This window comes from Perna viridis, chromosome 8 (genome assembly GCF_037379345.1).
Source record: "Perna viridis isolate PV_CMFRI_1.1 ecotype Kerala chromosome 8, ASM3737934v1, whole genome shotgun sequence".
NCBI lineage: Eukaryota > Metazoa > Mollusca > Bivalvia > Mytilida > Mytilidae > Perna > Perna viridis.
The window spans coordinates 36,461,640-36,476,887 of NC_142452.1; the positions used below are offsets into that span (position 1 = coordinate 36,461,640).

The 15,248-nt window shown below is 32.7% G+C and overlaps 1 protein-coding gene across 2 annotated transcripts in view; it reads left to right on the top strand.

Annotated features, from left to right (window-relative positions):
- The first annotated feature begins 1,301 nt into the window (after positions 1-1,301).
- Positions 1,302-15,248, top strand: part of LOC148610364 (uncharacterized) — a 48,872-nt gene continuing 34,925 nt past the window's right edge. The window contains exons 1-10 of one of the 2 annotated variants that reach the window (XM_088542888.1): positions 1,302-1,437; positions 3,804-3,914; positions 4,425-4,507; positions 6,913-7,098; positions 10,080-10,229; positions 11,724-11,840; positions 12,719-12,988; positions 13,419-13,566; positions 14,097-14,331; positions 14,892-15,047. In XM_088542888.1, the coding sequence (XP_088399014.1) occupies positions 1,334-1,437; positions 3,804-3,914; positions 4,425-4,507; positions 6,913-7,098; positions 10,080-10,229; positions 11,724-11,840; positions 12,719-12,988; positions 13,419-13,566; positions 14,097-14,331; positions 14,892-15,047 (1,560 nt within the window). In that variant the 5' untranslated portion in view covers positions 1,302-1,333. Of the gene's footprint in view, positions 1,438-3,803; positions 3,915-4,424; positions 4,508-6,912; positions 7,099-7,567; positions 7,627-10,079; positions 10,230-11,723; positions 11,841-12,718; positions 12,989-13,418; positions 13,567-14,096; positions 14,332-14,891; positions 15,048-15,248 lie in introns of those variants that run through there. The other variant, XM_088542889.1, reaches the window with a different exon arrangement.

Consider the following 15,248-nt stretch of genomic DNA (forward strand, 5'->3'; position numbering starts at 1 on the left):
GATTTTGATTTGGTGTATTTTATCTTACAATGAGATATGTACCTGATTCATCGCTGACCAAAACAAACCTGATTCATCAATCAATCAAGACACCTTAAAGGACATGAAAACAATTAGAATAAAATTTCAAATATTAAGTAATACATGTAGCAGGTAGAGATGGGCATGCATAAAAAGAATGGTAATAGTTTACTAGCGACATGATGTGATGTTAGAGAGACTTAGGGGTGATTTATAACACATACAAGCAGTATTCAACCTGTTGTCTAGCATAACGGGGTAACGTTCGTGTATGGGGTAAGCTTCTCATTCTATTGTACAAGGGGGGATGAGGAATGAGAATGGGGAATGGGGATGCTGTGTGGGGTATGGGGACTTTCAATAGAAAGAATGGGGAAAATATTTTTAAACAATTAATTGATACGAACATATGTATTGAATTTAGTTAAAATAAAAGTTTAAATGTTGAAGAATTTGAAAATGTAAATTTCAATTTGATAATATGAGTATTCAATAATAAATATACAGTGGGGATTCAATGAGGATGGGACTTTTTCAATGGGGAATGGGGCATGGGGGTTGTCAATGATATATGTCGGAAGTTTATACCATTCAAGAGCTGTACATTGTCCATGCTCCTATTTTTTTTCAGTGGAGTCCGGGTTGTTCGTTTACTTTTGTGTCTTTGTAGGTGTTTTTCTTTTTTTGTTTTGTGTTCATGTTCTTGTTGTGTATGTCCATTTCCCTGTCTACTCTTATCCATGGTATATACCCTTCATATTCCCGTTCGAATCTTGAATTCATTGATTACTCTATAACTGACCGTAAAATAAGTACTATTTTTTTCCCGGAGAAGTCTACTTTATTGCAGTGAGTCACTATTTGCTAAAAAAAACAATGCACGTTATTATCGTTCATTCTTATATACAAAGTAGAACCCACTCTTACGTTATTTATTGCATGCCCGTTTATTCTTGTGCTATGGTACCAATCATGTAAGTAGAACTTATGTGTATAGTATAATTTCTTATTAAAGTGCATGAATCTTAACTTGTACCCATATATCAAACTATAAATAATCATGGAACTGAAAGAACAGAAAAGCGAAAACAATATAGATACTTAAAACTTAAAAGTATAAAGAAACAATTCAAGATGCTGTATAAAAAGGGGCCAAGGCATGATTATAAATTTTACTGAAATAGGACGTATGTCACGCGTTTAACGAGCGGCCTTTAAACTTCATGTAATCAATAGTTTTTATCTACTATCACTTGCACCAACAATTTAAAAACCGGATCGCGGAAGTAAAAAGCCCATATGATATATCAGAATGCGTGCCATAGTTGTATGGATTTTTGTAGTATTTGCATTTTTTCTATCTCAAACATTCAGTCAGTATACATGGGGACGAAAACATCGATTGAACAGTGGCGGGTAAGATATAAGAAAAACAATGTACTCCTATTCACATTTTACTTGGATATAATGCGTGATTTCTTCCAGTCACTGGTTTACCGTTCAAATGTGTTCTGATCACTGTATGCAATATGATACCATGTATGGTCTTAATACGTTTTCTCAAAAGAGAGTTTTAAGTAAACGCGAATGTCTTTAAACCCGTTCTGTCTTTAATTTTACTTATCTTATGATTTGATATAATTTCGAAATGTCAAAGTAAAGCGGTCGCTACATTACAATTGTTTTGGTACATGTTACGGTATTAGGTACGTAAATAACTAATCCGACATTTTTTTCTTAAACTTCACATTTGTATGGAATAGGATAAAATACAAATACAGATCGGGAAATAATTAATAGGTAGCCGATGTACTTTACGGGATACGGCTTTATATATGAAATATGAGATATGAAAATGGTAACCGGATTACCTGTACCTATAGATACCGTCAGACATGTTTCAAAGATCAGAAAAAAGGTCAAAAATATATAACGTCAGTCGACTGTCAATACCTTGTCTTTGCTGCAGAAGTCAGTAAATCGTAAATGTGATTTGAGATTCTGAAATTTGTACAGGCAATTTGAAATTACCTTAAAGTTATCAATATATTGTTATATAAATCAGGCTACGATCAAACCAACTTGTAATTTTGGTCCCAGCATTTTATATTAAACTACTTGATTGTATAGACGTTTTCAATTATGTATTACATCATTGCATCAAATCGTCAAGATTTGAAAGAATTTACAATAAAATGAATCTACTGACACCGTGTTATGAAATTAAAAGCGTGTCAACATGCTTGCCACTGTATCTCCCCAAATTCCGGGCGAGAATTAAGATTTCTTGTCAATATTATGAATTGGATTTTCAAAGTTTAACAACTGTCAAAAACAAAACCACACACGGTTAACATATGCATAATCTATAAGCTGATATTCGAATGTATCGTAATGGGTGTTTCAAGGATTTCAGTGATCATGTAATATCTTTTTAAAACAAATCCCAGTAATGACGACAAACTGTTTACGAGTCAAGATTTATACATTGAACGAAATCAAAGAATCAAAGCACGAGATTAATTTTATCTCTAACATTTTACGACTTATACTGGGTCCATATATTAAACCCAATACATAGTTTCATACAGGTCTTTGTGACTTTTTGCTATGAGCATGTGTAAGACAAATTGATAAAGAGTTTATTTTTACGTAGCACTGGACAACTGTTTTTTTGAAAGAAATTACATACATTATTGACATTAGCAAATGTATGTATGTTAAAACTTAAATCCGTTAGGATTTTATACTTTCAGTATCCAGCACATGTTCGTTTATAAAAAAGCTAAATATAGATATTTTTACTGGTGCCTTTCTATGTGTTACAAACGTGAAAGAGAGCACTCTAATTACACGTAAACATTAACTAATTGAACTAAATTTTGGCATTGCAAGTTATCTTTTTTTTATTATACAAATTGACTATATTAAATGATTCAAATAGAAAGCTTTGTTCCATTACAGATAGAACAAACTGCGATATTGTATTTTGTTTGTAATTAGTTATTAAGGTTCCTTGCAATTCTGTGTGAATGATGACATTTCTGGTTTTCTCTGGTTAGATGTACCAAAACTTTTTTTTTTTTCTGCAAATTTGTTTGGTGTAACATTTATAAGCAGAACATCAAAAAACACTTCAGACAAAATGGTGAAATGTTGAACGAAATTAACCAATACACAGTTACTTTTCGTTGTTGACGTCAAGTGACCTTTTTGGGGGTAAGGGAGATAATCTTTATAAAATGAAACGTTATTTACCCCTTCTCCGTTCAAGGTACCGATTTACGCACCTCGAGCTCTCACCTTAAGACAATGTTGTAATCAACGAAAAATATGTTTTCATAAATTTAATTAGATAGTGTTTGAAATCAAAACGTAGATCGACACCAAGTGAAATAATTGTTAACCCCTAAATATATTTGTTTCGAAATGCTCTCAGTCTCCTCGTCAGTAAGTTTTTATAGGACGGATATGTATACAACTAGGGTTCTGATATTATTATTTTATCAACTAATTTTAACAACATATTTCAAACTTAAAAAGTTTTTATGATCAAACACAAATTAAATGGATGGTTCACTTTTGACTTCCATGTACTTTCCTCCTTCTCATGATACTATTGAAGTTTCCAATAGCATTTGTAATTGAAAAAAAAAAAAATTTTTCGTTTTAATACGGATAAGAAAATATTTCCAAACCAGCTCGTTCTGTATTTTATAAGTAGGGGAGGAAAGCAAAAACGTACTGTGAATTCACTTGAAAATGGTTTATTTCTATTTCAGTTTGCACGTCTGCAAAGAATATTGTTATAATTACCGTGGTGGAAAGTGCAAATTCAACCATCACTGCGAGAAACGTACAACGTCATGGTGGTGGTGGAACAGCTGCTCAGAGTAAAACGCATTTAAATGAGATTACCTTTAGCTTCTTTTTTTTATTACACACATAACGCGACATAGGCATGAGCCGTTTAATTTTGCAAATATTTATATAAATTGTGAAGTAACTTACTTATCTGGGTGGATAGTTTTAAGTATTTCGTTTGCTTTCGTCCGTGATGTCTGTTTCTATTTTTCATTTTGCATTGCTAATCGGTGCTGAAAAAAGCATAAGGGCCGTAAGCTTTGCCATTCCTTTCTTCGTTTAATGATATTTTTATGATACTTATTATTTTTTTTTTCATTTAAGTCCCTTTGTATCTCTCTAAAGTGGCCTGGTTTTGCTTATTTGTTTTTATCAATTTCTTTGAAAGAAAATTGTTGTTTTTTTTATTATTTGTCTGTTTGTTTATGCTTATTGCTTTTGTGTTCTTTTTCCATTGTATTATTATTCCAAGTATTATTAGTACTATTGAAGTATGTGTGGAATGAGCTCCAATGCATTAAACTATTGTAATGTTTCAGTTATAACAGGAACAGAGCTTACAAACTGAGTTGTTGTCCCGGATATTCTTCAAACAATTATAGATCAAGGGAATGTCCTTATCGTATGTACCTTAGAATATCCTAACAATGTATCAATTTTATAACATCTTACTATTAGCTAAAATTTAGATTGGAAACATCAAAATTGACCAATTCAAAAGGAGATTTAACTATAAAAGTGCATATGTTTCGTACATATTTGTGACAATTATCCCCTCTTCTCTTGTACTGTAGAGATATCTTTTTTATTATTTCAGAAAGAGAATACTGGTATGATGGAAAAGATATTATCAAAATGGTTTAATGTAAAATGTGCTTCAAATGTTTTACCCAAAAGAAGAAATGTTTATTTGTTTTTCATAGGAATTTAAAAGAAAAACATTCAATGTTAAATAGATGGAACTAGACTTTTGTTTGAACTTTCTATAACAACTGGAATTGTACCATTATTTCTCAGTATTTACCAGTATTTTTGCCGATATTCATCAGCAAAAAAAGTATCAAACAAGACATCGAAAGCTTTTGAATTTTGAAATTTTTTGTTTCATTTGTGTAATCAACTAGCCAAAGAAGATACGGTGATTGTTACTTTAACTCCGACAAACCAACTATATCGATACGGTCGTTTTAGAAGTCATCTGGTAAAAAATAGTTCATTTTGTAAAATTAAATTTTATAGGCGTCTCAAGGGTTAAACAAACTACTTAAGTGTAATATGTACAATGTCGATGACGGCTATACTGTGATTGAAGACTAAGAACTAGGAAGTTACTTGACAAAACTGTTATCGCTTTTTTGTATCAAAGAAGCTACTTAATCTTAGTTACTTTAAATTATTTGATCGTAGTGACCTGATAACACCGTTTCAAAAGTAACTCATATAATTGACATATAAAAACCAAAACAAACAAATGCGATAAAAACTTTACATTTTACGCATAGTCTTTTATATTGTATATCGTAATAATAAAAGGAATGAAAGAACCGGTCTACATACCTTTAAGCAGTCAACGCTTTCAGTTTTATTAAATCACTCTTCAGGTAAAAGGTTGTGTTTCTTGAATAGCTACATACAATATATATATATTTATATATATAAGTCTCAATTTTCTATTGGAGAATATAAAAAAAAACTCATATAATACACGTTTATTTTATTTTACTAGTACATGTACCATGGGAACAAACGTCATAACATTTTGCCACTATACGAAGGCCATTTGAGCTTGACGTTCTTTATCGTTTTCATTTTTTGAAACTCTTCTCCTCTGACAGTACATGATCAATTAGAATCAATACTATACTTGGTATGAATGTTCCCATGGTACTAGTAAAATAATGGGTCAAAACTGAAACGTAGAAAGTATATATATATATATATACAACGTCTCAGAATGTGACGACTCTATTTGCTACACTGCTCCATCGGATCAAATTGATACAGGGAAGATATATAAACGTATAGAAAGGTCTGAAAAATTCCCAACGATGTTAGAACTGTAAAATTTGCGATACAAATTTTTGGTCGTTCCCTCCGCGGGACTCGAACTCGTACCGCTGTGACATCTATGGCAACATCGCCTGCACTAAAGCCAGCGCCATAGACCACTCGGCCAGCTAAGCTATACATAAATATAGCTTTCGCTGGCCGGGTCATTACTCCTTGTAGGATTAATCTAGGGCTGTAACTGAGTACACGATGTATGATGGCACGGGACAGTTCATTTAGATGTTAATATGTAGGATAGAGGATCAAATTAATGATGCATGTCACAACAAATCAATATTATACGACGTCTCAGAATGTGACGACTCGCTACACTGATCCATCGGATCAGATTAATACAGGGAAGATATATAGACGTATAGAAAGATCAGAAAAATTCCCAACGATGTTAGAACTGTCGAATTTGCGATGCACATTTTTGGTCCGTCCCTCCACGGGACTCGAACTCGTACCGCTATGACATCTAGGGCAACATCGCCTGCACAAAGTCCACTCGGTCAGCTAGGCTATACAAAAATATAGCTTTCCCTCGCCGGTTCATTCCTTCTCGTAGGATTAATCTAAGGCTGTAACTAACTTGCACGATATATGGTAGTACAAGACAGTTCATAGAGGTGTATAGGGGTGTTATTATGTAGGATAAAAGATCAAATTAATGCTGCATATCACAACAAATCATTATTATACAAACGTCGCAAAATGTGATGACCCTATTCGCTACACTGCTCCATCTAAACAAATAGATACAGGGAAGATGACGTAAGCATAGAAGGGATGATATATATATATAGATATAAATATTGCAACAGCAGACTACGATAACTTTGATCATTTCTACACATCATTCTATCGATATTTTTCTCATATTATTTCATTTTTCTTCTTTTCCATAATATGAAACTTTTTTTTTCTTAGGAAAGATAGTAGTTTAATCTGAATATGTATCTATATGTATTTCAGCCATTTGTGGAGGTCGAATAAACCTTAACGGTGCCTGTAACATAGCCTATTCGTACGATCGAATTATTTACCGCCCGGACAAACATGGCCATCGTGAGGAAAATAACAGCGGAGGGCGATGTGTTTCACCTAATGTCTGCGTTGGTTGTAATGATGGGTTTTATTCTGATGGACCGTATTGCAGAAGTAAGACTTATTGCTGTGTTTAAACCTTTCCTGTCTTTTCGTTCACTGCAATAATATAACTATCCATCTAAGAACTATGCAGTGTTTTATGGATGGAAAGATCACATATGCTATAAGAGATTTAAATTCTAAGGCCGTTCAAATTTAATATTAAACTTAACCATTGTTCTAATAATAAGATAAAAAGATAAATACATGTATTCAATTATCTTTCGAAGTAACACCACTCTTAGTTTAGCTTTTCATTCCTATCTGATATTTATTTCAAATACATCATATGCCATTTCAATATACTCATTCAATAGAATCATTAAAGCTCAGCTGCGTCAATTCGAGTTATACTTTCATGTAATTTCAATACCAGGGAAATACCGTTTATGTTTTGTTTTTCAAAACTTTTTTTTCTCTGACTGTACTTGACCAATTAGAATCAAATTGGTATGAATATTTCTTTGTGTATCCTGCATAGAAATGATGTGGGGATATTTGATGCGACGAAAACCATGGCCGCCGTTACTAAACATACGGGTAAGACTTTCGTTTTTCGCATATATCTCGAACACCGTTAGGTTTATCCAAATTTTGTAATCAAGGTAAAAATTTTCAGCATGATGAGGTGTATCTGTAGTCCAATTTCATTTAATTTTGTAAGCCATGTTGGAGTTATTGCTCAGCAGGATAGTTAAGGCACTTCAAGTGTATTTTCTACTACATAAAATAACAAAGTCATAAAATACTACGAAGTCATAAGCAATGTTTTCGTCAACGTCTGCAGGCGATTACAATTTTCCATTAAACAAACACTTTTTGGAAATGCCACCTAGATACATTGGAAGAAAAAAGTTAACAAATCAAGGGTTTCAATCATCATTTCAGCTTAAATATTCTTTAGACGTTTGCTTATTTCACATGTCTTACGATTTTAGTACGCGCGGCTGATTTTCCATATATGGAAAAATGGAGTTGTTTACAAGCTTGAACATGTTACGGCACCCCGCCCCCCCTTAAGTATAATTATTTACTCAGTGTTTCATTTTTATGTGAATATTACCCACTTGCTCACAATAGTTTATACATTTACTACATTTAAAACATGCATTAAATTATGAACACAGACGTGTAAATGCTATAAAATGCATCTCCTTCACAACGCCGAACAGAGCTATACATAGATCAACGAAATGTGCAGCACCATGCACACTTGTATTACAAACTTAAAGCATGCATTGCCATACAGTGGATAAGGTACGAATGTGCACAGTAATGAAAAAGTACATAAGTGAAAGAAACATCGGATATCGTATTACCCACTATGTCGCTAAATCTTGAATAAAAACATAGATCATTTGAGCGTTTGTAAACAAAAGTGAAACGAAAGTTGAACATGTACTATGTCTGTTTTTCATCTCGCCTGACCCGTTGCACTCAACCGAATTTGTTGTTTCATATATCAATAGAATTAGAATAAAATAAGAAATCTATCTGTATCTGGCAAAAAATCATGGGGAATAGTGGAACAAAATAATCTTACGCCGACTTTGACAGATTAAAAAAATTCATGGCACAATATATTTCTAATGCGATTTTCTTGGCTAACCTGACGGTTCATTTCTTTTGCCAGCAAAATTCAGGACAAATACATAAATACAAATTATCTTGACAAATTTTAACAAATGTGAATCCGATTAACAAGTCAGGCAACAGCATTTTATAATGGAGTTGAAAGATGTCAGGAAATGATAACGTGATTAGCAAGGGAAAATCCCAATAAATCGAAAGTAGAAAAATAAGTATTTTGATGAAAAACGAACAAAAACAATTTTAGTCATTTTAAAACAGTTTTACTGTGGAATACGACTTCAACGATATTTTATTTCTTAAAAAAATCTTCTCTTCTGACACTACTTGACCAATTGGAACCAAACTTGGTATGAATGTTCTTTGGGGTATCCTGCATATAACTGATGTGAGGATTTTTGAGCCTTCAAAAACATGACCGCCGTAACGAAACATTTGGTATAAATGTTCATTAAAGTATTTTTCATAAAGCTGTTGTGGGGATTTTTGATCCGTGGAAATACTTGGCTGCTGTTTTTAAAAATAGATCAAAAGGGTCAGACAGTGGTTTTTCGCATATATCTCCGAAGGTTCAGCCAAATTTTGATTTAAGGAATAATGTGTTCTGCGTAATGAGATCTATTTGCCATAAAATTTTCGTCTCAATCTGAGTTATTGCCCGTTTCAATGGGATCAGGTTTGTCTGACAACTCCGTGTAAGAGTTATTGCCCTTAGCTCCTATGGTAAAAATTGATTTTTTTTTTTTTTTTTTTTGTTTGTTTTTTTAATTGTTTTCAGCCATATCTTGAAATCTATGAACGATAGAATGAAACTTTCAGTTGCTGAAATGATCCTTATGATAAGTCGCACCAAACATATTTGAGTCAAAATTGTCGGACAACTCCTTGTTGTTGCCCTTGAAAGGCAAACAATTAACCAGATAGGCGATTCAGGCTCTTGAATGCCTATGCTTTGTGTTTCGTCTTGTTTTCTTCAGTTTTTATGTGTATTCATTTTTTGTTCAGTTCGCCATAATGTGTATGCGGATCGACTATGTTGTATGTGCTATAATTATGGCATGTTTTTTTTACGAATTCGAATCATATCCCACTGCTGGTGCTTCGATATTTTTGTCGATATTTGATTATATTAAAGTGATTAGCAATTGTAACGGCTAATCTTCATACTGATGATCATATTTTTATATCTTTGTGTCCATGCTATGTAAGTAACATGCCAGAATCTGAATTTAATTTTCAAAATTGTAATTAAAATCATATAGCAGTTTAATGGTCCGTTGCTTCTGAAGTCAAAATCAAATAAAATAGTACAAATACGTATTTATTCAATTTGTGTTATGCTTAGTTTACAAATGATATCTTTAAACACCAGGGATAGTACAAATACGTACATTGTATTTCAGTATGTCCAAAAATTGCCAATTGCCTGCATCGCCGATGTACTTCTTTAAGAGACTGCAGATGTGAATATTGTGATGGAGAAATTGTGTACAATAGGAAAACTTGGAGTGCCTATATCAGAGGGATAAATGGAAACTTTGGGGAATGTGCAAGTATGTTAACCGTAGCTCAAGATATGCAATCAGAAAATTGTTAACACCATGATTTGCTTTTTTCAAGGTTTTCCAAAGGAGTTAATTCATTCACAGTTAGAGATTCTTATATAAATACTTCCCAATAAAAGGGAAGAATGACATTTTATAGTATGTGTTGTTATTTGTATTTTGTTATCTTTTGTTGGCATTTCATCGTGTTTTGAGTCAATGTTTTTGACACCATACAAGACAGGGAATAACCTTTTTCTTGCCGCAATAATCCTTTTGTTAAGGTTTATGAAAGAATAATTTTATTTAAGTTGTATGTCGACTTGATGTAATTGTCCCTAAACCGATATGTAGTTCTTAGCAGAGGGCGCTCACCTGGTCCATGCTCCGAGTTTTTAGTGGAGTCCGAATTGCTCATTTGCTTTTGGTACTTTGTATGTATGATTTTAGTTACTTTAGGTTCTTTATTGTGTTTGTCTGTTTTCCATATCTGGTCTTACTTTTTTTATTACCGCTATAACCTTGGTTCTCTTGATTACTCGGCATTACAAAATGTCCGGACCATTTTAAATTGACTTAAGAGTAATCAAGGGAACCAAGGTTATAACGGTAATAAAAAATGTAAGACCAGATATGGAAAACACACAAACAAAATAAAGTAACTACAATCATACATACAAAGTAACAAAAGTAAATGAGCAACTCGGACTCCACTAAAAACTGGGAGCATGGACCAGGTGCACCGGTAGGGTAAGCGTCCTCTGCTTTTCTAGAAACACCCGCCGAGTTGCTCATAAAAAGTCAAATCCGGGGTAGACAAACGTGGAAAGGAAAACTATGACCCGTTGAATAAATCAGTTTTCATGGTGCTGATGGATACACCATAACGATCCACATAAAAATAGAATATAAAAGAATATTACAAGTTTACTTACTAATGTTTTAAATATAAAGAACGACTTGCTCAATTGAATCTTTAACAACTATCCCTAAAAATTGGAAATGTACAAATCCGATAACGTATCATGACAGTATCACCATACTTTTTATTGCCAAACCGGTCGTGATTCTATTACCAGAAATACGACGGAATTATAAATGCCCTTTCAATCAGCCATATAAAGTACAAGAACTAATTTTGGTTATTGTGAACTTAAAAACTGAATAAAAACGATAAACATAATACTTAATCAACTGCAGACTTAATTTGACGTGGGGAGTACAAATAATTATAAATTAAATATAAATTATAAGTGAAAGGAAACGTTCATTGGTGTGGAAAATATATGGAATGTGAAAAGGCAAAGTCACCATCAAATGCCATATTTTCTTTATTAATTAAATCATTGTCCAGGCCGCCAAAGTTTTAATCTCTCATAGTGAGCGATTTAGGCTCACTAAGCGTATCTGTTTTGCTTTAAGGTGAAATATTTTTGCGACCTTTGGAATTTTGTTTGTTTGATTACAGAAAAAAAGATAATGCGCGTTATTATATTTACGTAGAGGCGTGTTCCTGGCGAAAGGATAGTACTCGATGTTACCCAGGAAAATGTCCAGACCACGAAAAAGCTGACTCTTGTAAATGTATTGATGGATTTGGTGGGCATCAATGTGACAAAAGTAAGTTTCAAATATAATGTTTAATTAGTGAACATAAATTTTTTTGTCTTCAACCCTTCATACTTGAAATATGAAACTTGAATTAACCACACAAATACAAACTTTAGAGAGACGTCTAAACTTTAAAATAATAAAATATTAAAAACAGGGTTTTCCTATATTTACTGCTGGTAACTAAATATACTCAGTTTTTAATTTCTATAGTAGAAACTGTCTAATAGGTCCTGAGAGTTTTTTCTGTTTATTCAGTCAAATCTAAATTAATCAATTAGCAAGAAAAAGACAATGATTCCTGTGCGAACATTACATGACGCAATACCGAGGATACCCTGTTTGATATTTTAATTAATAAAAAAAAAACAGAATAATCTGTTTCTGCAAAGCAGAGAAAATGACCACAATTTATATATTTTCAGGCGAAACGTCTGTTAGTCGAATTGTCGTAGGCCGAAACATCTTAAGCCGAAATGTCCTAGGCCAAAATGTCCACTGACCAATACGTCCACCTACCCCAGTATACATAGTGGAAATCGTAAACAAATCAATATCGAAAATCAAAAAACAAGAACATTTAAATAGAAAAACTAGCACAACACCAACTAATTAAGAAGCACATACAAAGGTCATAACAAACGACTCGAAACCTACATACTAAATATGGGAGGATAATAAAGGTTCCTGATTTCTGCGATACCGTCCTTGTTGTGATCGAATCTGGTGAGGAAGACTTTCTGTTAAATATTCAACAATCTACACCTATGAATTAAAGTATTTATATAGAAAAGTTTGATTATAAAATTTCAGAATTATTATCCTTATTCAATTTTCCTTTTTAAAATAACTATTAAATGATTGAAGTGTTATTTCTTGTATTTCAGTTGTTAAAGACGCAACAGTCTCGTTTGCTCTTGCGAAATTGAAAGGTCCAAGTGATCCGGTTGAGACTCCAGCAGATCCAAATGAGCCTCTTAAAAGTGAGATTAAATGGACTAATAAAAAGATCATCAAATCTGCTGAGCTGCACTCAACGTCTGTTTTTAAATCAACAGATAATTTCACCAAACCGGATAAATCAGGACAAAATAATTTCATTACGGAATTCGAGTATGGTATTATACGGGGAGAAGTACGACTGTCATTTATCAGGGGTAATAAAACGAATTCAAATAGTTTAAGAATTAATTTCAAAAGTCTACGATCAATTCGTTTCTATGTGCTCCATTTTAAAAGTTTTAGTTTAAAATTATAGCATCGCTCTTAAATATAAAATTTTAGCGTGTTCTCTTTACAGGTTTTGTTTGTAAAACACAAAATTGTGTATTAAACTAATTAATCAACGACTAACCATTTATTGATAAACGCAGCATAGACTATAAAATTGAACTAAATAAAACAAAACAAAAATAAAAAAAAACAAAACCAAAAACAAAATAAAGCAAAAGCAATGCAAAAAGAGAAAGTCCGACATACGAAACCATGTGTTATTTTTTACAAGTTGGAGTTGTGTTTTTATTCTTGTATTCCCTCTTATTATAAATCAGTTTCATACTTTAATTATCCCTTTTTCTTCTCATTAAGAATCTGATGTTAATTTCACGTTGACACCAATAGTTATATATTGTGTCCCACCAAGACCTACAACGGATCGTTTTGATTGTGGGAATGAAGTGTCACTGGAAAACAATCCAGAATGGGGTACATTGTCGCATTTTTCTCATGATGATAAGTAAGTATATCTAGACGTTTTGAATGGTGCTTTTTCGTTTTAAGAATATGGAAACTTTTTAGATATCCTGCAATTAAGCAATACAGTAGTATATCATAGTATTGTGCGATGAATAGAACAACAAACGATGCAGATGTTTGAAGATTTATTTGTAATCATTCGTTATGTTTGTGTTTAGCTTTCATATAAAATTTCTACGATTTACATTTGCATAGTCTTTTTAGCGATTATTACTAGTGCCCAACAGGGGTTTGTTTGGGGCAGCTTTTCTGTAAAAAGTTAACACAAAACCATATGAACATGTACGACAATGTATATTTTTTTTTATTTTTGTAATGAGTATGACAATCACTTTGTTCGTTTACAAAGGCAGTTTAGACAAATTGCTTGGATAATCATATATGATTTTTTTTTTGCATTGAAAATTAGGAAACAACCACTTTTCTTGATCTATGCTGCTACATGTAAATATTTGTATATGCATTTAAAAATAGCTTTCAAAACAGTTTGTATTGTTCAATTCATTCTAGAGTCATATTTTCATATTCAATTACAAACGGAGGATGGCTAAAATATATAGATCGAGATTTACATCCCGAGGCTAGTGTTACTACACCCACTATCCCGGTCACATTAAAAGGCAGAACAGTATCTACAGAGTTCACATTTCATTGGGATTTAGAAGACCCGTATCATACATTTGTAGAAAGTGATGGTGTTAACTGCACCGTCCCTCCAGTTAGCGCACCAGGTGTTACAAATGATGTAAGTCAGAATAGTGAATGTATTTTGATAATGTGGCGTTCTCTATTCTATTTTCTATATCATAACCTTTGTTTTGTCTTGTTTTTGTTTTTGTTTTTGTTTTTTGTTTTGTTTTGTGTGTTTTCTGTTGTTGTTTTTGTTTTGTTTTGTGTTTTTTGTTGTTGATTTTTGTTGTTGTTTTTTTGTTGTTGTTTTTGTTGTTGTTTTATTGTTTTTAATTTTATCCATTTACTGATTATACATATACATACCACTTGTTAATGTGTGATTTCCTATACTCATCCACTTACAGTCAATTCTGTCTTTAAAACTAACTGTATTGAACAATAACTTGTATTAAAGATGATATCAATGTTCCTATGAAGTGCACTCCATGTTAATTTAACCTGTATGAAAAGAGCACCTGACTTATGAGATCAAGAATTTGCTTTCCCCTGGAAAGAAGTTTAGACAGGTTCAATTGCATAAAGCATTCAAAATCGTATGCTACGTCGTCAGACGACATCAAACTATAGTAATTCAGATATATTACAGAAACATGTAATTGGTTTCTATTTCAGTCAGCTATACAGCTTGAATGGAGAGGTTGGGCTGATGATTTAGCCGGGGTTGAACTCTATCTGTACGAGCTCTATGAACTTTCAAGCAGAGGGTCCGAGTTATCAGAAGATAAAAAAGTAAAAGATGGGAATATAACGTCGCCAGCAGATGGAAGAGTATGTGACTAACTGTGTACATCCAACACTCCCTTTTAATTTTCATTAAATGTTCCAAACGTCCGAAATCTGACAGTATTTGAATTATTTGTTCGAATTTGTTCAAACAAAATGAAACTTTTAGTTGAGGTTACATCAGAAAAGGGCAAACTTGGGGTCCGAGTTGCTCATTTGTTTTTGTTACTTTGTATGTATGATTTT